General features: G+C 33.6%; 1 protein-coding gene and 1 non-coding gene across 2 annotated transcripts; one reads left to right on the top strand and one right to left on the bottom strand.

Annotated features, from left to right (window-relative positions):
* Nucleotides 1-270: 270 nt before the first annotated feature.
* On the bottom strand, nucleotides 271-8,880 carry LOC107858559 (nucleolin 2). Its single transcript, XM_016703288.2, has 11 exons — nucleotides 8,576-8,880; nucleotides 5,215-7,241; nucleotides 5,050-5,139; nucleotides 4,428-4,892; nucleotides 3,938-4,034; nucleotides 3,685-3,846; nucleotides 1,337-1,560; nucleotides 1,141-1,231; nucleotides 945-997; nucleotides 772-865; nucleotides 271-674 (listed from the first exon to the last, which is right to left on the bottom strand). Exons 1-10 carry the CDS (start codon nucleotides 8,706-8,708, stop codon nucleotides 788-790), a joined length of 3,420 nt encoding a protein of 1,139 aa, XP_016558774.2. The 5' UTR covers nucleotides 8,709-8,880; the 3' UTR covers nucleotides 271-674; nucleotides 772-787.
* Nucleotides 8,881-17,898: 9,018 nt separating this feature from the next.
* Nucleotides 17,899-18,015, top strand: LOC124896448. Its single transcript, XR_007052811.1, has one exon. It is a non-coding gene; the product is annotated as a small nucleolar RNA snoR104 (small nucleolar RNA).
* Nucleotides 18,016-25,626: the final 7,611 nt, after the last annotated feature.

The following is a 25,626-nucleotide window of genomic DNA, read 5'->3' as shown; positions in this document are numbered from 1 at the left end:
TACATCATAGCAATTCACAAATACTTTCACAATTGAAACCAAATGCTACTCTTCTTCCCTTGAACGACTGAAATATCTCGATGACTACCATTGCTCGATGAGGAATTTTACAAGAGTCTACCTTAAGAGAATCTTTTCCTTAACAATAGTGCTGAATATTTGAACCTACATACAAAATCTCCAGAAATGCCATCGAGGTAATATCCCCAATATAATTATTCTGAAAGACTGCAAATTGCCTCTCTACGTATGTGAATATTGACCACTATGTACAGTAAGACACCCATATATGAATCTGTCACAATGAAGGTCTCAACACATATAACTATTCCAGCAAAAATGAATGCTTGTAGGAAAGTTGCCTTATCTTAATAGTCATATCCACTACCCCATAACACTGCTTCTATCTAGAGCAGAAGGAGCTCGTTACTAGTTAAGCTTCATCTAACAGGCATAATGCCATATCCGGATTGATGCCCCCAAAAGAGGCACAATCTAAACTAAGAAACATGGAGACAGCCAAAAGCAAGACATTACAGCGGAGGAAAAAAGAAGAGAGATGAACATTAAATGACAGGGAAAGAAGTTAAAGGCCTGATTCTCTTTCCTTTTTGTGCTGCACCAGAAAAATCCCATTCCATTGTCAAGAAGAACATTCTACCATCTGAAGACATCTGAAATAGTTTGGTAACAGAAAACTCAGCGAGATTAACAATATGAGGTAAGATAAGTATGAATAAAGAACAATAAAGCACCACATATCCAAATTACCAAATGCTCATCAAGACTAATAATGACCACGACCATAACCACGACCATATGGACGACCACCTCCATAGAAAGATGGATATTGGCCTCTCCCATACTGCAAGATTACATACAAACAAATATCACAACTAGGGTTGCATAACATCAAGAAATATGAAGTGAAACATCATACTCACGTCAGCGCCATAATAATCACGTGTGTAGAGATCGCCACCGGGAGGAAAATTATCTGACATAGAAGAGAGTAAATACATAAAAGATAATGGATCTAACAAACAAGCAGCTTAACAAAAAACTGCAAAGTAAATACATAAAAGATCATGGATCTAACAAACAAGCAGCTTAACAAAAAACTGCAGATAAACCCCATACCTCTATAACGATCTCCTTGAAGAGAACTTGCAGAATCTGAATGATCAAACCGAGGACGTCTGCTAGGCCCCAAATAATCCGGATTCGGGTCCTATAAAATAGGAGGGTCAATTGTGATCTATTACAGTCAGTCATCTAATGCTCTTTGACCTAGGATGGTAACAGGGAAAGGAGCAGCAGAGAAATCTTAACTTACTGTCATAGAAAAGGGCCTCTTTAATCCATGGTTAGTGTTATCATAATGGTAACGGTCCTCAAATCGCCTATCCATGAATGGCCTGTTAAGTCCTTCAATAGGAAATTGTTGTCTCCTAAAGAAGGCATCATCAGCATGGCCTCTGTCTTGATGCCTCATTCTATCAACAAACATTGGACCCTCACTAGATACTGGATGAGCGCCACTGAAATTCCACCTCCCACCTGGTAAGTAAGATACGTTACTGAGGTTTTTTTGTGGAAGTGTATAATGATATAAGTGAAAATAGGAAGTAGCCACGAAAATGAGAAAGTGTGATGTAGTTGGAATTTGGATGGGAAGGGCAAAGCAGATAGGTTACTGAGATCTACACTTTTATCTTAAACTCAACCATATCAGAAGACTAAGAACTTGATCAAGTCTATGTAGGTACATGCATTAAATAAATTACTATTATAAAAACAGGAAAAGTAAAAAGTTGAAAGATCAAAATGCCCACCTTTTTGTCCTTCAATTAAACTATTCTATAACACTTCTGTACAAAAATGTAAATTAAAAATTAGTCTTGAAATATTCAATTGCTTATTAATTAATGCTTAGAGAATTTATTCCGGAGGTTGTTTTGAGATAAAAAATAAATTTTGGATGTAACTCAATTTCAAAAGTTCACAATTCCGTAGGTCATTTCGAATACCTATATGTTTTTTCCAACTTAACTTCAAGTTTCACAAAAAAAAATCACGTCATCTCAAATTTCAAATTTGGCTTTTAAAATTTTTAGAAGATTTTTAGATGAGATTGTGGCTTTATAAATATAAATATATATTTGATCTCGAGTACAAAATATAAAACTATGTAATTTGGATGTAAATAAATTATGCCCGATTGTGGGATTACACTGGGTATGTTGTTGTTGGATGTATAAAATTATGGTGATTTAAATACCGAAGATGTCTAGAATTAGAGAAACTGGCTATGAAATTTTTCTTACATATGTATAGTCCCAGCATAAGAGTCTCCCTCACCAAAAGCTGCAGTAATATGGAATTGTGCGACACCAAAGACACACTGGTACTACAACCTTATAATTTAATTTGTTCATATCAAGTATATTCTGCTAATTAACCCCAAAAACATTAAGAAGACAATCGAATAAGATGGGCAAGAAGAGGCACAACCATAAATTACAATAAGACATCCAGGGTAAAGACGGAAATAATAATAGGTATTTGAGGACCTTTGCAGGGCAGGCATTCTTTTTTTCTTTTATTCAGATACCAAAATAGTATCAACAAGAGGCGAATCCAGGTTTTCAAGATGGGTGCACCATGCTTTAAAGAAAACATCTAAAATTTTATAAAGACAACAACTTGGCAAGCAAAAGATAATTAATTACATTATCACAAAGATATCATCCGTTTACAACTGTACTCCATGAGACTTCATATTTTGAAAATGACCTATTGAAGTATCATAACTAACAGATGCAAATGTCTTACGCTCTATTTTGCAAACTAAACAATCATTCAAAAAAAATTCACCAATCCTATTACATAATCATTTGTTATGAGCTTCAACGAGGAGAATGCTCTTTCTTCACTTGTAATAGCAACAGGCAAAATAAAATTCAGCTTCATAAGTAAATAAACAAAATTTCTCTGATTCGATTTTAGTGGCTACTTGTTAATAGTGGGTAAAAGCTCAATGAAAAGTTCTAAGCTTTTTTTGGTAGAAATATAAAAAGTAAAAGGAAACTGCTGCTGCTATTAAATTGAAAAAGACAACACCATGTTTTCAAAAAGAAAGGCCACCGTTTGAGTTTTAGCCTTTAGGGCTTTAGAATTTATTTTTTAAAAAACGTTTTTAATTGAAAAGAAGGGGCGAATGGAGCTGCTGCTCCGGATCGAACCTGCGATCAGGAACTTACACAGCAGCCCTCCAACCAGCGAATCATCTAGACATTTTGAGCATGCGTCCTTTACTTAATGTCAAATATATTTTTTAGAATTATACAAATAATATACCGAGTTTAGTCAGATGACCACAGGTTCTCGTGACCCATATTTATACATATACATAAATTCGCCCCCGGTATCAACACTTCTTTCAGGAACTTGTACCTTTCTCTTTGATATTTTTGTTATAATTCAAATATAGTGTGTAATAATATTTCTGTGACAGTTTTAATTGTGTAATCATTATATGGGGTACACGCGCAAAGTGTGTTCCCAAGGACCAGTTAACATTAATGGGAGAGATGGGAGAGGGAGTGAGGGAGGAAGAAAGAGGTATAAAATTTATCAATTTCATTTTTAATGAGGATGAACAAAGTTTGTTATTTTCATTACCTCGTCCAGCGTTTGACCTTCCACGGAAAGGAGGATAAGGGCTCCCAAACTCATGCTCAGTGAAGCCCATTCTACCGACATGACCAGGTCTACGAGGGTGAAATCCCCTACCACGCGGAAAAATAGCTCTACCAAAACTATGTCCTCGCAGAAAGCCCCTTCCTGAAAGCAAGGACCGTACTGCAGTTAGGTCATCCACGAAGGAAAATTTCTTCACCAGCTTAGAGCAAAACATAGTTTTTTGTAGATTTACCCATGGGACCACGGCTAATCCGGAACCCTCCAGACATTCCACCTTTCACAGCCTGAGTTTTTGGTTGAGGATTTGAAAGCCTGGCTCGCACTTTTGCCTAACAGAAGAAAGTGAAAAAGCAATAGAACAAAACTGTGAGCATCCACCAATACAGTAAAGTCATAACACCAAAACCACTGCTTATGTGAGGGGGAAGGTTTTTGCATGTTTATCCGATGTACACACAACTTAATAGTGACAGTCCCACATCAACTTATAGCTCTTCTACAAAGACCACCATCCACTCAACAACAACAACATACCCGGTGAAATACACAAGGACCACTGTCCACTCAAAGCGCAAAATATATGTTAGTGAGAAAACCCATTAGGATTATACGTAAAGAAGTTTAGCCACATACACAAACTGGAAGCATTCTGTATATTCTGAAGCTTTAAAGTATGACATCAGCCAGCAAAACACTGAAAACAACATAAACATGAAGAATACCTTCAAATTCCCATCACCAAGCTCTGTGTTATTAACGCCCTCAACGCAAGCAACAGCAGCTTCATGTAACCCGAAATCAACAAATCCAAAATCCTTCCGCTTTGCTGTTGATATATTCCTGGCTAGCGTTATTCTCGCAATCTCCCCAAAACATTTAAATTTTTCACGGACGCGATCTTCATCCCAATAAGGAGGGAGTCCATCAATAAATACAGACTTCACTTGAGCCATTACCTCTGGATCTGGATCACGTAAAGGTTCAGCAAAAGCTATTTTGGCAGTCCTCTCAGAGTGACCAAAAACAACATCAGGTCTTTGAAGCCTTTTGTACGCCGTCAGGGCATCAGTGTGACAAGAGAACTCGAGAAACGCAAAGCCACGACTCAAACCTTCACGTTTCGGATCAGCCACCAGATTAATGTTTTCAACACCTTCTACACCATAATCTTTCAGCTTTAGTCTCACCTGTTATAACCACAGATCACAGTTAACTAGAGATACTTAACAACCAAATTATGCACACCGAATATTAACAATCCTGCAGAATCAAATTCCTGCACTGTTGAAGTTAAACAGAGTTATCCTGAAACATGATTTAACAGAGATTGGTAATATCACTCACGGCTTCCTTTGTCCATGTGTTGCAAATGTTTCCCAAGAATAAGGTGTCATTGTCCTCACTTGGAGAAGTCCCGCATCGCTTTCCCCGAATCTGATCAACAGGATAATAAATTAGAACAATAGTGCAATTCCAAATATAGACAAATATGAATTCGAAAAATCATACAACTGGATTTCTCATTTCAGCCAAAGCACGGCTAACTTGCTCCTTAGTTGCAAACTTCACAAAGGCATATCCCTTGTTCTTGTTTGTTGACAACTCTTTGTTCATTCGAACATCAATAACCTCCCCAACATGCTGGAACGCCCTTTTCAGATCCTCCTCCACAGCATCACGGTCTAACCCACCAACAAATACTTCCAGCTCTTTCCTCTTCTTTCTTTCCTTTGTAAGAGCATTCAATTGAGCACGCTCATCTTCCAACGTCTCGGCTTCTTCACAGTGCTCAGGTTCATCATCTTCCACATATTCTTCATCATTTTCTTGATCAGCAAAAGCCTCTATTTTATCTTCACCAGCTTCGTCAAGAGAAATATACTTTCCTTTCATCTTCCTATCTGTATCTTCCTCCATTCTATTTTCTGCACACTGTGCATTTACATCACCCCCTGTAGGAGTTGAACCATCATCCTTTTCTCCCCTCAACTCCAATCCTTCTTTTCCTTTATTAGATCCTTCACTCTCCTGAGATTTCAGCTCGGTTGTAACAAGTCCCTGACTGTCTAAAGATTTCATATCCTCAACAATAGGCTCCTGAGATTTGACATATGTAACAGTAGGTTCCTGATTTTCAGAAGTTCTCTCACTGTGGCCAATTTCTTCTGGCAATCTCACATCAGTGACAACGGTAACTTCATCTAGATACATTAAAGTATTTTGAGCTGGCTCCTCCTGTGCATCACCTGCCTGTTCTTCCTCCTCTTCATTTTGATCTTCCATCACGGAATCACCATCATTTTTTGTTGTGGCCACTAAGTTATTTGAAGATTCTTCCTGTGCATCACCTGCGTGTTCCTCCTCCTTTTCATTTTGATCTTCCATCACGGAATCACCAACATTTTTTGCTGTGGCCACTAAGTTATTTGAAGATTCTTCAATTTCCTCATTTGTCTCATACATGGATGTTGGTCCTGCATCATTTAAGTCCTCTGCATCTTTCTCCTTAACAGGATCTTCCTTTGAATTATCTGCATCTTCCCCCATGACAGGATTTTCCTTTGAGTCCTCTGCATCTTCCTCTGTGGCAGGATCTTCCTTTGAGTCCTCTGCATCTTCCTCTGTGGCAGGATCTTCCTTTGAGTCCTCTGCATCTTCCTCCATGACAGGACATTCCTTTGAGCCTTCTGCGTGTTTCTCCACCGGATTTTCCTTTGAGTCCTCTGCATCTTCTTCCTTATCAAAATCTTCCTTCGACTCCTCGCCATCTTTCTCCTTCGCAACATCTTCCTTTAAACCCTCTGCATCTTCATCCTTCACAAGATATTCCTTTGAGTCCTCTGCGGCTTCCCCCATGACAAGATCTTCCTTTGACTCCTCTGCATCTTTCTCCTCCATAGCATTTTCTTTTGAGTCCTCTGCATCTTTCTCCTTCACGGGTTCCTTTGAGTCCTCTGCAGCTTCCCCCGTGACAAGATCTTCCTTTGAATCCTCTGCATCTTTCTCCTTCATATCATTTTCTATTGAGTCCTCTGCATCTCCCTCCTTGACAATATCTTCCTTTAAGTCTTCTCCATCTTTCTCCTTCGCAGCGTCTTCCGTTGGGTCCTGTAGATCTTTCTCATTGACAGGATCTTCCTTTGGGTCCTCCTTGACAGGAACTTGGTTTGAGTCCTCTGTCTCTTCCTCCTTGATAGATTCCTTTGATTCCAGTACATCTTCCTCCTTCACATGATCTTCCTTCGAGTCCTCTGTATCTCCCTCCTTAACACATTCCTTTGATTCTTCTGCATCTTTCTCTTTGAAATGATCATCCTTTGAGACTGTTGCATCCTTCTCTTCGACAGAATCTTCAAGCATTGCCATTCCAGCATCTTCTGATCTAGGTGTTTTATCCAAATTAGTTTTAGAAGAAGCAGGACTTTTCTTTACCACCTTCCTCACAGCCCTTCGAGCAGCTTTCCTACCTGAAGCGGTTTTTGCTACTGGTGTTGATTGAACAGCCTCATCTGCATCTGAAGCTTTTGCTTCTTCAGCTGCATGAGAAAATAGAGAAAACATGATAACATTCTTTTGATAAATAGAGAACATGATAACTAATCACGTATCTATCAAACTTTAGCCTTAACCCTCACCCTCCACCCCAAAAAAATTACAGATAGATAGTTCACATGCTTACATCAGCAAACAACGTTAGATGATTGGAAGTAGTTGATAAGCATTAAGTGCTGAAACTAATTTTATAAATAAGCAATTATGAGTTCGTGTGACGCACTGAAACTAATAACAAGCAATTTTTTCTGTGAATCAGTGTTGATAAGAAATTTTTCTGTTACAATGACTAATAAGCCTTTAAAGTAGTTTACAAAAACATAAATTAACAAGTATCTGTACAAGGGGAAAAATGAACAACCGAATGGTATAGAGAGAAAATTAGGAAATCTTTTCCCAGGAAAATATTTTAAGAATTTAAAAAGATCTTACAGATAAAATATTGAAATATTCGGTCAAACTAAAATTGCTTATAGCTGAAAAATCATTAGTTGATTTTAGTTTATAAGCATTTTAAGTGTATACCAAAAACGTAGATAAATTAGAAAGCTAGTTTGACCAATTGTATAAGTTCTCTCAAACACCCTCTAAGCCATTTGAATCAGGTAAGCTTTGTAAATTTGAAAGCCAAAAACTGGAATGTGATATATTGTAATCTCAGCAAGGCATTACCTCCATTCAAGATAAATAAATGAGAAAAGGTCGTGACTTGGAACTAACGATATCAATTTTGTACTTTTGTAATGAAGATAGCAACACGCAAGATATTAACTTTTCTATATTTCTGCACCCCACCCCACCCTACAGACACACACACACACATAAAAAAAAGATGCTTATTGAAGCAATAGAACGAACAATAAAGGAGGAATCTTAGTAGCTCAGTTGATTGATTACATAAACTTTCACCTTGTTGGTGAGGGTTAGATTGTCCACCCTGTAGTCCCCTACTCCAATTAACAAAATATTAAAAGGTAAATAAAGGAGGAATCTTTGTAGCTCAGTTAATTGGCCATCTGACCTTTCACCTCCCCATTTCTTTTTCCTCTACCCACCCCCCAATTAAAAAAACAGCAACAAATACCCGCAAACTTAATCCAGTATTGTTATGAGATATAAAGATTAGAAAGAAATTGGAAAATAGCCAAAATGAAACAACATGCAGGGTCCAACAAAGAACGAGTTCAGATATACATAAATTCCAGCAGATTCATTTCACAATTTATTGCCATAAAAAAATAAACAGGAACAATATAGAATAAAATAAATCAAAACATAGGGAAAGTGCTCGAGAGAGTTTTTGAAGTGTGTAAAATACCTGGTGGTGTGCTTTTGGACGCAACGTCCCTAGTTTGCTTAGCCCTAGAAGGAGTACGTTTCGGTTCGGCAGGCGGCTCGATAGGGGTTTGATTTTTCACGGCAGACTTCTTATCGGCGCTTCGAGTTCTCATAATTGATTGACTGATTGATAGATAAAAAGTTGGAATTGGAAGGGAAAAATAGATGAAGTTTGTGAGCTTTTGAAGAGTAGATAAATGCGCAGAGGAGGACACGAATACACACACCGACGGAAAATGGTAGTGAGAGTACTTATTTTTGGGTGCGTTTGATACGATACAAAATGTTTTTCTATTTTTCTTTATTTGATTGAAATAAAATATTTGAAACATATTTTTCACAATAATTTATTTTTCTCAATTTGAGAAAAAATAATGAGGAAAAATAACTTCCTCATGAGCTAAGGAAAGTTATTTTTGAAAATGACAAATATAACTTATGATTTCATCCCACCCCAACAATACTTATATTCATATGACTCATAAAATTCACATTTCTAAAAAATTTACATTACTCGAAAATATTTTTCACTGTGCTTTATTTCAATTTTTCACTGCTTAAAATAAAAAATAGTGAAGCCCGAATTTTTTTCATTTTCAATGTTCGTTGAATATATTGTTATTTTCATGAACACTTACCTATGTTACTTTTGCTAATTACACATTTCATTTTGTCATCGATGTAACTTGTTTCACGAGATTGAATAAGCTTGTCGTTCCGTTATATTTCTATTGATTGTAGTATCTTGAAATTGTCTTGACAAAATATTAAAAAGTGTCTCCTATATTTGCTAATTAATAGTTGCTTAAATTTAGTGATTGTAATATTTTAGAATTCGATATTGATATTATCTGTTATGCTTACATTAGTTCTTACAAATTATTGAGTTGTTAGAGGTACTGATATACTAGTTAACAGTTAGTAGTATTTTCTAAAAAATATTTTTTCACTCACCAATCAAATACTAGAAAATATTTTTCTAAAAAATAGTCTCTACTCACCAACCAAACATGAGAAAATAAGTAGAAAACCAACTTATTTTCCAGAAAAACATTTTCCAAGAAAACATGGAAAATGTTTTCCATCATACCAAACACAGCCTTTATGTTTTGTTTTTTTACTTTTTGGTTCGCCGCCAGGTGTCAGCCTTGAACAGTACTCGGGTGTTAGGGAAGTAGGTCAAATTTACTGTACTCAGAAAAAGATACCTTTTCAAAATAATTAGGTTATGTTTTGATGATGAAAAAAGAGTTAAAAATAACTCTGAATTATCTTAAATAGATTAAAAATATTCATTGTTGGTTTTTTGGCTTAAAAATATCTTTTCATTAAAATACCTCTCCCTCTAACAGATTTCCACCAAACACGCCATCTGAATAAAAAAGGTCACTCAAATATTCCACATCATTGCCCACGTGTAAAACCCATCCATCATCCCACTTATTATAAGCCTAAACATCAATTTTAAAACTGACCTGAAACATGACAAAATTGGTCATTTTCTTGGCTGACTTCTCAGCTACACAATATCTAAAAAATATTGATAAAAAAAATTGGACACTAATGCTACACCATTGTAGCACTTATGAGTTCCTCTATCTACAGATTTGATCACACATGTCAAACAATGGAATATGCAAACTAAACTGAATTTTCCTTTAATTTTTAATTTATACATCAATGAAAATTAAAAAGCTTGATTTCTGAAGTATAACTGAATGATGAAAGACATGAATAGTCAGTTGGAAAATATTTACAGACTAGTGTTTTATATAATGACAGATAAAAAAGGCCAAGTCTTGCCTATGTTGCTGAATAATGTGATAAACTTGGAAAGAAATGTTGACACTATTCCAACTCCAGCAACTTAGAGCCACAATGCAGTTTAAAACCCATGAGTTGCTGACAGCTACAACTCCAGTTAAACTAGCCAAAACTTCTACATCAGATCTTATGTGCTAAAATTGAATCTTTTTCTATTTGTTTTTTTTTTAATCAGATTTGGTCGATTTTAATATTGGGGTTTAGGGTTATAATAAGTAGGATGATGGATTAGGGGGATTTTACACATGGACGATGATGTGGAATGTTCTAATACAATCCAGATCGGCCTTAAAGTTTTTGATTACATCTTTCGAGGCCAATACAAAGAGGTTCAAGCCATGATCAAGTCAATAGCTCAAGGATGCATTCCGTTGACCCCTTTTAGGCTCCTTAACCCAAAATTCCATGTGTGGATAATTACTTGGAGCTTGGAGTATGCTTTGAAGAGCCCATGTGGATTTTTTTCAAAATAGCCACTTTTGGGCTATTTTTTGTAATAGGCTATTTTAGGCAAAGAAAAACACTATAAACAGATGTCTTAGTCATTTCATTTGCAACTTTTGATGATATATGAATGAATTCTCCTTTGAGAGTGAATTGCAAGCTTGGATTAACTTGTGTTGATATCTTGTTTAGAAACATGGGTTGCTCGGAAATCTGATTCCCTTGAGGTCTACATAAGAGTTAGGTGCTCTTGGTAATATTAAAGAAGCTCGTTAGATTTGATACATCTTTTGGTTGTCCTTTTTCTTATCATTTGTGTCTATCTACCTATCCTTTATCCCCTTTTATCTCTTATATTCATGTTTTCTTTTGTTTGTATGTTTGTCACGTTATTCTTTTGTTTTCCCCTCGTTTTTGTGTGTTTTCGCTTTTCGTGTATTGTCTCATATTATTTGGTATCAAATCCGAGCTTGATTTCATTCCTACAAAGTCAATCTTGGGTTTACTATCTTGAAAATCACAAAAAGAAGTGTCAAAAAACAAAAATTCCATAAAAAATATTTTTTTCATTTTACCCCTAGGTCGAGACTTTGAGTCTTAAATTTTTTTTGTGTGTCTTTTGTGTGTTTCTAGTGTTAAATCCTTATTCCCTAACACTATTAGAGTTTAGATCTCGAATTTGAGATATTTTCAGGTTGATTTGAGTCATCCACCATTGTTAAGCTTGAGTTGACGAAACTTGAAGGTAGGATTTCAAATTTAGAAGGTTGTGTTGAAAATTTAGGCTTGAACGTGTGTTGGTTGCGTTTGGGAGTTCAATGTGATCTTAAATCTCGAAATTTCATTCAATTTCGAGGTCATTTGCTTGAGGGTCAACTTTGAATGTTCTTGGCGTTCTTCATAATCTTTATATATTATTGAAGAAGAACATTAAAAAAGTGAGTGTTTGATCCATAAAAGAGGTGAGAGAAGGTGTGTACTTATTTGTCCGAAGAATATTCCAAAGAATATCCCAAGTCTTCAAAGAAAGAAAAGAATCAAAAAGCATCAAAAGGGAATTGAAAGGTCCAATTCTTTATATTTCTTCCATCCGTTGCCGCCTATAAAACCTCCAAGTTGAAGATTGATTGAATACAACTGGAAACAAGAAATCTCCAAAACATCAACCAACATCAATCGTCATTTGAGGCATCCCACGTCACTCAATAGTCCAAATTGTCTAAGCTCAAATTAGATTCTTAGTCTTTTTTTTTTTTATGATTCTTTAACTTCTTTTTTTTTATTCTAACACTAATTAATGACTAATAATCAATCTAGTTAGTTGTGAATTAGTTTTTGAGTCCTTCTTTTCATTGTCCTATTCTTTCTAGTTTTTCTCTTTTTACTTCGTTGTTAGTTTTTTATTCACGTCCTTACGCAATTTTTATTTATTTGAGTCCTTCAAACGAGAATCCATTCCGACTTCAAGCCATAATTGGTACCAAGTCATCTCATTGGAGTACAAATGAGCTATCAACACTTGCGACGACAATTGAGTGACAATCAAAGGTGTGAACTTTGAGAGCTTGTGAGGTTGATTTTCTAACTTTTAACTTGTTTGTTGTTTTTGTTTTTGTTTAGAATTTCTTTTTATAGGAAAAATGGTGGATGAAGGTGAGGTGCCTAGGGGTTAGTTCTCTCATAGAAAAGCTTATCAATACTATGGACAGTTGATTGGGATCTTTTGAAGGGAGAATGAAAATAATGGAAAAAAGAATAGAAGGGATGGAAGGGTCTCTTTCAAGGAAGATAGACAATATGATAGATCGTATAAGCTTTCCTAAATCTGCCCTTCCCAATCCACCAAATCTTCAAACCCCTTTAAGTGGACATGCTCCAAATGAACTTCAAGGTAACAAAGCTAACTCCTGCACTTTAGTGAATGAGGCTAGTAGCCAACTAAGTGTGAATGATAGCTTATCTTTAGGTGAGCTTAATGTCTCTTTACTTCATGGTGATAATGTCCAACTTGAAAGTGTGGATACACTAGTTGATCCTAATAATGACAAAATTGACTCTTCTAGCAAGATCAATTTGTGTCCACCTAGTGTTGAAGCCATTGTGACGAGTAATAGTACATTGTATTGTGGAAGTCGTGAGGACTAACTTATGTGTAAACCTAGCCCATCACTTGGGAATGTTTTTGAAGTGTTTAAAGGACCTTAAGTGAATGGTGATGTTAAAAATATTGGTCGATTGAAGGGAGTGACCTTCTAATTGCTTTTGTTATTGAGCATGCTAGTATAGAGGGTATTAGTAGTAATATTGAACGAAGGAAGTGTTTCCTAAACCCATATACATGGACATTCAACCCTTTTGATCCTTGCAATTATTTGAAATGTGATAGTTTTTCTCCACACCACTTGGTGCTTGGGCAAGAAGACAAGCCAACCATGGGTGAGGGTGTTGGAACTCATCACTATGATGGAAAGTCTTTCTTGAAGATTTCTAATCTACTTGAGAGGCCAAAGTTGTATAAGGGAAGGGTCTCTAATAACCATGAGAGTCAAACAGGGGTTTGGTGCTTATTGAGATTTGGAACCCATATGAACCTTCATAAGCAGTTGATTGACTACCATGATTCCTCTAACATAACCCTTTGTTCAAAGCTCTTGAATTTTAACCTTATGATGAGGAGGGATATGATTAGTAAAGATGAGGAGCATTGGGATCAAGAAGGTGAGCTTAGTATCAAACCCAAGCACTTGTTATTCACTACATTCGGCACTAGCATTATGCCTACTTCCAAGTTGATGCATAAGAGAATGAGTTCCCATGGTGCAAGTTTAGATGGAAAGAGAGCAAGGTCAAGTCTTTGATCCAAGGGAAATGTTGATGCCTTTCAAACCATATCTGGGAATGACTTACATGAATTGTGTGAGTATGGTTATGTTGATGCTAAGCATGTTTTGTGTATAAATCTGGTTTCCCGTGATTGGAAAGGTAATTTACCCCCTAAAAACTCCTTGCTTCTACCCTTAGTTATTCCAATATGTGATGATTTGCTTGGTTACGTTGGGCTTAAGAATGCATTCAGTAGAACCCGTTTGTCAAAGAAAAGAGTATTTTTGAGCCAAATAATTAACGAAGGAATATTTTTGAGCCAAAAAAACAAATGAGGGGTATTTTTGATTCATTTCAAATAGTCCAGGGGTTTTTTTTAACCCTTTTTCGTTTGATCATTGAACATTCATGGTCAACTAACCCAAATAAATTTCATATCATGGTCATTTTGACTCAGCTAATTCAAATACAAAGAAATTGTATCTTTATTGGATAGAATACATATCTCTATAAGATATGCATTAAATTTGTATCAGTATTGTATAAAGCACCAACAAATGGCTAGAAAATGAAATTAAAATTTAGTGGACATTTGTGTGTCAGTAGTTTCGTTTGAAGTGTTATTTATGTCCCTTTCCCTTAAAAAATTGGTTAAACATATATTTCATCATATTTTGGGGTCAAATTTACCATTATTGTCATAATTTGGGCCCAAATTTATCCTTTTACTTTGAAAAATTATCTAAATATACCCTTCATTATACTTTACGGTCAAATTTACCCTCGATGTCATACTTTGAGATCAAATTTACCCTTATTGTTAAGAAACTTTTCACATGTACCCTTTCTTTAATAAAAAAAGGCCAAATTAACGTTAAATGTCCCTTTCTTAAAAATAAAATACATCTTAATCTAACCCACCTAACCCAACTCGAGCCATAAAAAAAAACAAATATACCCCCTCGATTTTGTTGATCAATTTTTTCCAATGAACTTAAGACACTAGATACTTATCAGTACATAGCTTGTGAAAATGGATCTGCAACAGTGCAAACATAAACAAATATACCCCTCCTTCAATTCGTGGATTTGCATTAGTGCAGAGCTCACGAAAAATAACACTTAGCGATCAAATTCAACATATTAAGATCACTAGGTATTTCTCTGAATGATTAAGTTAAGAGGTCTTCTTGCGTGCCAATCATGATATCTCTTCATTCTTATGTCTTTAAATACAATTTGGATCTGCATAAATTTTTCATTATGTTATTTGTTCAAAAAAACTTATCCACAGATTCTAGAATGTAGATTCACATAGAATTACATACCAAATTTTAAAATTTGAACATAATTGGAACAGGACCAAAGTTTGTAATGAACATTTTCTCTAGTTCCATACTTCTGCATTATTCTATTTTATTTCACTTTTGTTCATTAGTAAACAACCTACCAATACTGCACGTTGAAAGATATGTACATTTGTTTCTTGGATGAATTCGACCAAAAAAGATGAGAGGGTATATTTGTGTATATTTTCTGGTTTGAATCAAACAGGTTAGATTGGGGTGTGTTATATTTTTTTAAAAAATAGGTCATGTAACGTTGATTTAGACTTTTCTGTTAAAGGAAGGGTACATGTAAAATTTTTCTTAACAATAAGGGTAAATTTGGTTCCAAAGTATGACATCGAATGTAAATTTGATCCCAAAATATGATGAAGGATATATTTAACAAAATTTCAAAATAAAGGGGTAAATTTGGCTCCATAGTATGACAGTGACAGTGAATTAAACCTTAAAGTATGACGAGGGGTATATGTAACTAATTTTTAAAGTAAAGGAATAAATTTAACCATTTTTTCTAAACTAAATTAAAGTACGTGGGTTACACGTGTACATGCGTTTTGCATTTTTAAAAAAAGACTGCATGTGTCTAGATTAAAATATTTCTCCTGTAAAAGGAAAAAACATTAGAGAATGTTTTGTCATTAATAAGCAAAACTAAAAAAATAAATGTATAAAATTAATTTCAAAACATTTTCAAAAATATATTCACCTTTTCAATTCTATTTAGTTTTTTCATATACGTTGAGATGAATCAAATTAATCTTTAAATAGTACTTGGTTATTAGAATTATTTTCTAAATTCTATAAATGTTTAGAGAATCGTTTCTTTTCTAAGGCTTCAATATTTTTATCCAGTTTTATTTAATATCAAAATGAAGGTTATTTTAGATGATTATACATCTTGGACATGTTAGTGTCATTGAGATTATGCTTGATTAATGTTAAGAATATTTTAATATATTTTACATATTTTTAGTTTAAAATTATAAAATTTAAAAATCATCATTAGTTTTTTGAGCTTAAGTGTCAAGTAAATCAAATATACAAAAACCCACTATATATATTTATGCGCTACGGTTGTAATTTTGAGAATAAAAATTTTAAACTTTTGCGATATTCTAATATATATGTGTTATTATAAATTTGAAATTTATGTAAAATGTACTATAAATCATAATAATTAATAATTTAAGATTATTGAGCTATACAAAATATACTTCCGATATAAAAAAGCTTCCGCATTTAGTTAAAGTTAAAATCTTAAAATATTTGAAAGATTTTAAAATTCCTAACCTAAATAAAATTTAACTGGCTCTTAAGTTTGATTGTTTCGCATAAATGGAGATCAGAGAGGTTGATAATCATATGATAGACCAAATTTATAAATTCAACTTAAATATTTTCTGAGGGGGGGGGGGGGGGGGGAGTGGTCGAAGCCACAAAAAATATGTGCAAATGTTATAAATAAATTATATAAAAAAATAAAGCCAGAAAATATTATCCAAAACAGAAAAAGTTTAAAAGAGGGGTCTATTTAAATTTAAGATTTAGACCACTTAAAAATAAATATCTGAAAGTATACTTCACTTTGAAAAGTTTGACAAAGGGTAGCCAATGAAGGTGAATTGGAAAACTTCTAATTATCTCCATAGGGAGTTTCAAGAAAATAGATCTTCGGTGAAGTTGTGACATTAACGAAGGTATATTATTCATGATCGGAGACAATGAAGGTATGTTGTTGTGGTTTTATATCATTGAATATGCAATCAACTGAAGAAAACTATCATTGATTCATGTTAGTCAGTAAATAAAAGATGTGATGTAAGAGAATATTACAAAGTAAGACTTCAGATGGAGAAAAAGAGAAGCTATACAATGTTGTCTCAATCTACCAAAATCAAGAAAACATGCTCGAGTGCTAGAATATAGATTAGTGTTTATACATAGCCATAAAATTAAAGCTCAGATGCCTCAGCTCCTTGTTCTTAACTAAGTAGGTAGCTTCAAAATGTATTCTTATTTTTGCATCGTTGCATGCACTTTTAAGATTTTTTAATTTAGTATTTTTTACAGATATGCTAATTTTGAAGTGATGTGGGTTTTTTTAATAAAAAAATAAAACACTAATCAAGTTAAGAAGTCGATATCTTCAAAATCTTCTAATTTTAGTTTGATATTTAGTAAGCTGATAGTATCTATAGTAGTTGTTTCAATCGTTTGATGAAGGTTTGGGTTCGACAGAGTGCAAAGGATTAAGACAAAGATATGCTATCAATGTTGTGTATAAGTTATGGCTTGCTTACTGATGTTGTTGTAATGTTTTTCATGTCTATAGTGTTTTTGATGCATAACAACGGGATCACTAGATAGTCCTAAACAATCTATTATTGTATGTATCTCTGTAGAAATATTAAAAAGGAAATTATTCGACTTTAACTGAAATGTCGAATGTAACTTTGCCACATAAGTAGAAGTTCTTTTGGGTTTTTTCTTATCCTTGGAGATGTTACTTTTTTATTTTTTATTTATCTTTGCTGAGGCATTGAGATTGACTTGTAGTTATTTCTTAGAGTGATGTACTATGATAATGTGCCTTTATTAATTAAAAAACTTATATCACATCTAAAAGTTCTTTGACCTTATTGGTACAATATTTTTTTTGTCTTCTTAAATTGACTAACAGAGAATTTACAAAGTCAAAGTTTCATACTTTTTAATTACTAATTGTATTTATTTATAACATTGATTTAAAAAGTAGAAGCTTATTTTGGTAGTGTGAATGTTATTTATTTATTTAATTAACTTCTTTCGCAAGTCCTTACAAAGTTGATGTGGTTTGTTAATGAACTTATTTGAAAGAAAAGAATGGGAGCATCTATGAGGTGAGATGTTGCATACACAATCTTTCCACAGTAAAATTCTATAAAAATCTAATTGAGGTACTTGAGATAGTTCTTCAAGTTATTAATCTGGACACACAAAAAGCGATTATTGGTTCACCTTAATAATTTTTGTTATTACTAAAGAAGGTGATAAAACAAAGGCAACATGACAGAGCAAAAATAAATTTTCAGAGGCTCATGCGCTTAATCAGTTAGACTATAAGTTAGCATTTTATGAAAAAGATTTTTTTGCTACATTTTATTGCTGTTCTCCCAATCACCCAGCACCTTAAATTTTTCATACCTTCAAACAAGATGGTTTCATATTAGATTGAAATTGTAGCAATTTATTGATTCTATTCTTGATCTTTTCATTCATTCATTTCCTTTTTTCTTAAATTACTTATAGAAAGGATAGAAAGTTCCTTGACATGATTGAAAAAAGTTCATATATTTGTTAAATAAATGCAATTGAGGGGTTCATCAATAAAATACGACCCTCTTAATGACATAGAAAAAGGTTTCAAGGTGATGTCTTCATCATGTCATGTTATAAGCAATGCAGAATTTCAGAATAATTGATCCAAAGTTTGGTAAACCTTTCTTTCTTTTTCGAATTAAACATATTTCATAATGCTACTCGTATGTGGCATACTGACAAAACTGCTTATATCAACTTGGTCATGAACATAATAGGATGAATTTTAATACAACTATTTTCTTCTCTATCGATCTACTTCTCAATTATTGAACTGCATTAAGCTCAGAGTAAAAAATCAATTTTATATATATATATATATATATATATACATCCAATAAGTTTTTTTAGTCATTAAATGAGTGTTTGGGAGGAGGGAATAATGAATACTGATGATGAATACAAATATTTTAAAATTAAATTTAGATGAAAAAAGCATGAAAATAAAAATCAGCTGGCACGACATGGATGAAATTATGCTAAGGTGAGACGCCTTATTGTACTCTCTTAAAAATTTGAAAGAAGATAATACTGCGCTACTTTTTACTTCTAATTTTTACATGTAATTTTGAAAATTATTATTTGGTGAATGAGCATATTTATTATCACATATCATTCTTACTATATAAGTAACTTTTTCAGCCAATTGCTCTCTCAAGCCTTGTCATATAAATAGGATGGAGTAAATATTGCTTTCTATGCTATTTTCTAATGTTTATTACTGTATAAATGTGTATGGGTAGTCTTTATTCACCTTTTCATATAAATTTATTTGTGTAATTTTCAAAGAAAATGTCAATTGATTGTTGATATTTTATGTAACATGCTTTAATCTTTTTGTACAATCTTTTTTTGTACCAAGTTGGTATTTTTTACTCTCTACGATTATTATGCTTTATCAGTAACATAGTTTCATTTAGATAATCTCAAAATTGTATCAAGATAAGTGCCATATGACTTGTTTTCTTTCATCAAATATGACAGTGCAACATGATTTTATGCTTCTCATTTACTAAATTCTTTTATCCCGATTCTTAATTATTCTTTGTTGACTGTTAAGGACTTGAGCTTGTCTATCTTGATAAACATTATTGAAATATGGAACTTATCAGTTTCTATAAGCATAAGTGTATATATGCTCTGTTAATTTAATGACTGACATATATGCTTTAATAGTTTTTATTCTTTAATGGGGTTCAATATTCAATTATCTGAAATACACACATGTATGGTGAAGTAATAAAACATAATCAAATTTCAGAATTTTTTGATTTGGCCACTCCTAGGGGTATTCCTCAAGAGCACCTCGACAATTGTTTGATATGCATGTGATATGGTCTACATAGCTTCTTTAATCCTTTATAACTTGGCATTATCATATTACTGTTTAGGCTTTATGGAGTATCTACTTGTGTGGGCATGCAGTGACCCTGCTGATGAAGAAGTGTCTTTTTTATTTTGTTTGCATGCTAATATGTTATATGTTTATATTTGATATCTGCTCAGATTGTGATATTATGTAATAATTATCAACTCGTTAGATTGATCAGTCTAATTTGTGTGAATTTACTTTGCTAAGTAAATTTGTCACAAATACTAATTCTTATTTATCAGGTGGTGTCATTGTGCATCGCCATGATGTCTTTTCTCTTTAATGTATAGTTGAAGTCAATAGAAAGCCACACCTAATTTGGATGTTTGTGTTGATATGTTTATTGTTTATTGAGAACCTTCACAAAATTTTTGAAACCTGTTACAATTCTATTTGATTTGTTCCATCAAATATAATGTTCCTAAGGAAAGTTGACTCAAATGTATAAAGTGCTCCATTGTTGAGTGTTTCTTAAAATTTATGCTTAATTTGTAAAATTGAAGAGCATAATAGAAACAGAACATAAATGTTGAAATGCTCTAACTAAATATATCTTTATGAGTCTCGACACATAAATATTAATGTAAAAAAATAATAAATGTTTTACTTTAACAAAACAGCTTAATCTAATTTAATTGTGTATCTTCTGAACCTATAAAAATAAAAATTTGAAGACACTTTATCTATGGAGTAAAGTTTGAAGTGTTCAAAGACCACCGTAGCTTACAACACGTGTTCGCTCAGAGAGATCTGAATCAAAGATAGAGAAGATGAATGGAGTTGATTAAAGACTATGACATATTAATCATATATCACCCAGGTAAAGTCAATAGCCAAAAAGCAATGAGTATGAAAAGTTTAGCATTATTGGAGGTGTCCAGGAACCCATTGACAAGAGAGGTATAATCTTTGGCTAATGATTTTCTAAGATTACAGGAGACTAGCAAATAAAGGGTTTTGGCACATACAGAGATTAGGTCCAGATTCAATGATTAAATATAAAAATAGAAAGTTTGAGGACAAGAAGTTGAGGTACCACAGGAAAAAAGTGTTATGTGGGGAGGCAAGAGAGACTATTATTGATGATGAGGGAGCATTAAGGATTTAAAGGGGCTTGTTCATACCTTAGGTAGGCATTTGAATCCAACTATTCTGGTGGAGGTTCATAATTCTAAGAACTCTAAATATTTGGGTGCCAACAAGATGTATAGGGGCTTAAGGCAACATTATTGCTGGCAAAGAATAAAGCATGGCATTGTGGATTTGGTAACCAAGTGTCAAAACTACCAACAGGTCAAGTATGAATACTAAAAGCCTGGTGGTACATTTCAAAGAATGCCCATTTTGGAATGGAAGGTTTAAAGGATAACGATAGACTTAGTAGTAGGTCTACCAAAAATATTAAGGAAGTGTGATTCTATATGGTTCATTGTAGATAGGTTGACTAAGTTGGCTTCTTTTAGTTTGGTGAGAATAAATTATAATGCAGCTAAGTTGTCCAAGATTTATGTGAAGAAGATAGTAAGGCCACACAGAGTGTCAGTGTCGATTGGGTCAGACAGAGATACTTAGTTCACCTTTAAGTTTTAGGAGATCCAGTTAGAGTTGGGGTCTAGATTGGATCTAAATACAACTTTTAGTCCACAGACCGATGGTCAGTCAGAGTGAACTATCCAAATATTTGAGTACATGTTTCGAGATTGTGTTATATACTTCAAGGGTCAATGTGACCAATAGTTACCAATGTAAAAATTTGCCTACAACAATAGCTACCACTCTAGTAATGCCATGGTTCCTTTTGAGGCCTTATATGGTAGGAGGTGCAGGTCTCCAATTGTGTTGTTTGATGAATTTAAAGTAAGGCCTTGGGTCCTAACATACTCAAGAACTCAATGGAAAAAGTGAGATTTATATAGAAAAATCTTATAGTGGATCAAAACCAGCAGAAATAATATACAGACAATAAGGTAAGAGACATGAAGTTTGTGAAGAGAGAGAAGGTAATCTTAATGGTGTCACCTATGAAGGGTGCAATGCGGTTTGGAAAAAAAAAACAAGTTGATCCGAGGTACATTAGAACCTTTTGAATAGAGTAGGGGTGGTAATGTATAGACTACCCTTACCTCCTAGTATATTTGGGGTTCACCTAGTATTCCACATGCCTATGCTAAAGAAGTATCACATAGATGGTGATTAAGTCATTCATTGTACCCTAAATTATTTGATAAGGACTACTCTTATGGAGATGAACCAAATGCTATATTAGCTAAGGATGTGAGAAATTAAGGACTTGAACATTCTTGTATGAAAGTTTAATGAAGGAATTGTACTATTCAAGAGGCTATATGGAAGATGGAGACGGACATGGGCAAATGATTCCACATTTATTCATTGACCTAGTTATTTTTCCTTTGCTCAGTTATGTAATTGGGGCTAATTTCCATTTTAGGACAAATGAATGGTAAATTGTTATTTAAATAACGACCCAAATTATCATTATACTGAAAAATAGGATAAATTTTGCACCTAGTCTTTCCTTAGTTGATTTTTGAGAAATTCATGGCTAGTCTCGCGTTGGACCATTTTAGAGCGTGTTTTAGCCAAACAAAATCTGGTAGAAATATGCTGGTTGATAGTGGTGTTTGATGTGGTAATTAGATAGAGAATGCATTTAGGGAATCGTAGCAACTTTTGACACTTAAAATGGGATTAGAAAACTCTTGTTATAATGTTATCCTGGAGGAATTGGTTTATGATGTCATAATTCATGAAGTATATTTCCTAGATTCTACCTTGGACCACTGCAACAAAAAAAGTACTATTGCAGTAGAAAAAGGAACCACTATAGTGGTAACATGCAGATTTTGACAGTTTTAAAAACCCAAAAAACTTTTATCCTCTAGTTTTTTGAAAAACACAAGAGAGCTCTTGGGAAGGCAATTTTGTTGAGAGTTTTAAGGTTTTTCACCCTTGAAGGTAAGTCATTGCATCCTAGACTTGAAATTACTTCTTATAACCCTAAAATTAGAAATAAATTCATGGTTGAGTTTGGGGTTTAGCCTTAGTTTATAAAATTGGGGTATAAATGGTGAAAATAAGCATAAATCAATAAATAATAATTCAAAGTGTTAGAAAACACTAATATGTGTAAAATTATGTCTGTTTATGCAAATTTAAATATGGTTCATGAGGTTTAAAGAATAGAAAACTCTTAAGATGCTGAAATATGACAAATTTATGATTAAATTCAGTAGATATTGATCCCTGGTAGTTAAAAATGGATGAATTATTAAAATGGGTGTGTGTTCTTGTTGTTACAGATCAAGACCAAGTTGAAGAGAAAACAAGGGCAAAAGTATAGCTTAAAGGTGACTTTGAGCAAAAATTTGAGGTAGGTTATGGTTCACTATAGCAATTAGACTTTTTTGACTCTAAGTTTATCCGTGAATTAAATGCTATGATGTTCTTTGAGCTCTACTTATGGTTATTGACATTGTATATTCATTCACACTGATATGGTTGAGTTGATGGTGATGAGATGATGTTGATATGTAACCCACGATGTTCATAAGGTTTGTAATAATTATGAAGTTGATAAGATGATGCTCTTATTGATGAGAACAAGATGATAAAGTGATGATGTTTATATCTTGCATTCATACATTCATTCATACTTTCTGAATATTCAGTTATGATCGTATGTTGTGATGAACTTGATAATCGAATTTGACTAAGTGTAAATGTATATGATTGCGAGCTTGTATTATCCTTATGTTATTTGAAAGCTTGATTGAGTATCTTGTTTATGAGTTTTATGATGACCACTTTACATCTATTTGATTTACTTATTCATATAATGTCGGGTCGAGTCGACCTATGATGCCTACCAGTATGTGTTATGTTACTAATGGTACTTCTTCTCTTCTTTCTGTTGAGTGTAGATCATATTTTGGCATTTAAGACAATACCTTGCCTTTAGTTAGTAGTTTAGATTCAGCTTTAAGGGTTAGCACCATGACTAGACAACCTTTGGATCTTCTATTCATTATTCGCATCCCTTGTTACAGAACTTAGACATTCATATTTATTTCCTGGTTTAGACAATAATTTTTAGACTTGTTTTTTCTATTAGATGTTCTGTAAGATAACTTTAAGTCCTAGGAATGTAATAAATAAAGATTTTTGCACTCTATTAGTTTTTGGATATGATGTCGGTTTGACAGTTAGTTTAAGATATTGAATGGGCACTCTTTTACACTTGTTTACACTGAGAATTAATATAAGGTGAATGCGGAAGTGACAATTGAGTTGATGAGAGTTGAGATTCATTTAGTTCTCCCACCATATGTTAGGGTAGGTGCTGATTATGATCGGTTAGGTCATGATATGTGATATGCCATGATTTCATGGCACTTTCGATACTTAAAATAAGGAAATTATGCAAGTACATAGGTATTCTTCTTGATATGATGTATGTTTGTGTTGATTTTTAAGGAAAATAGGGTTTGGAGAAAGACAGAGAAAGGGATGAAGAGTGTTGAAAAAAAAACCTACTAGTCTACCTATGGGTGGTAGGTACTACCTATGGGCAGTAAGTTGACTAGTAGCTTGAAGTTCTACAGATTTCAAGCTAGTTTTGATTCCTATAACCCAACCTACTGGTGGTAGGTTGTACCCATGACCCAATCTATAGGTACTAAGTTGAGATGATGAAATATTTAAGCCTACTCTGATTTCCATGAGTTAACCTACCATTGGTAGGTTATATGTACCTATGACCCAACCTATTGGTGGAGGTAGGGTCCAAACCAACTTTCTTACACTGTTTAGAATAGATTTTATTTTGTATCTATAAATAGAACTAGAAAGTTTTATGATTTTTTTGGACTCTTTTGTAATAGTTGACGCACTTTATGCACTTTTGACATTATTTTGAGTTTTGAGATACATTATTGATCTTGGAATTATTGTTCTTGGTTTTTAGGGTTTACAATAATTTTAGATTTCGGGTTTTCATTCTTATTCTTCGTAAGTTCCTCCTTATGTTTTCATCTATGGAATCTATGTTTGTTCTTACAACCACGAGTAGCTAAACCCCATAAATAGGGTTATGGATACCCTGATGGATTAACGAAGCAGGTTAAGTGCAAAGTCATTTTAAATTTTTTCTTGCATGTATTGAGATTTACTTCACTTTGATTAGTTTCTTAATGGTTTTAGTCGTTAGGATCTTAATTGGTTCTTATATTTATTAGGATTTCCTTTGCTTTAATTGATTTCTTAACAGTTGCAAGTCGTTGATAACACTCATATTACACTCTTGAATGGGTGTAAGCGATCGTTGTCAATATAAAACCCAACTAGGTTGTGGTTAAATCCTACAGGGAATAAGGTATGAACCCAAGTTGTTTACGATTTAATTCACTGATAGTTTAATGTTTCCTGAAATGGGGGGCTTAAGTTTTATGAATAATTGATTGTCACTTTAATTTTGATGTTTGTAATCAAGAGTTTACAAAATAACCAGAATTATGTTCACTAGGGCTTACGGTACATGACAGATGCTAAAGGTGATTCAAGATTCTCATGGTGGGTAGGATAACAAGCTATCTTTATTGATGTTATGCTCAAATGTCTCTCGACCTACTTAAGCATTTAATTTCCTAATCCTCTCGGACTTAGGGAATTTCTATTTATTCCCCAGATTTTACCTCAGGTTAACCAACCTTGTTACAACTTTGATTATGAAATGAAGTATTTCCGAGTCCCTGTTGATAATTCACTTCCTACTATATTTGATTTCTTTCTCAAGCAAATCAAAGTAGGTGTGTCTACTATTTTCAACCAACAGACGTTAATTAA

Source organism: Capsicum annuum, chromosome 2 (assembly GCF_002878395.1).
Source record: "Capsicum annuum cultivar UCD-10X-F1 chromosome 2, UCD10Xv1.1, whole genome shotgun sequence".
Lineage (NCBI taxonomy): Eukaryota > Viridiplantae > Streptophyta > Magnoliopsida > Solanales > Solanaceae > Capsicum > Capsicum annuum.
This window is presented reverse-complemented; position numbering and strand designations above follow the sequence as displayed.

Excerpts from the sequence above, each read along its gene's own strand:
- LOC107858559 (XM_016703288.2), bottom strand. The coding sequence starts at position 8,708 with ATGAGAACTCGAAGCGCCGATAAGAAGTCTGCCGTGAAAAATCAAACC. Across the intron at positions 5,140-5,214 it reads CTGAAATGAGAAATCCAGTT|ATTCGGGGAAAGCGATGCGG; the intron begins GTATGATTTTTC and ends CCTGTTGATCAG. Across the intron at positions 4,035-4,427 it reads TTGGTGATGGGAATTTGAAG|GCAAAAGTGCGAGCCAGGCT; the intron begins GTATTCTTCATG and ends TTCTTCTGTTAG.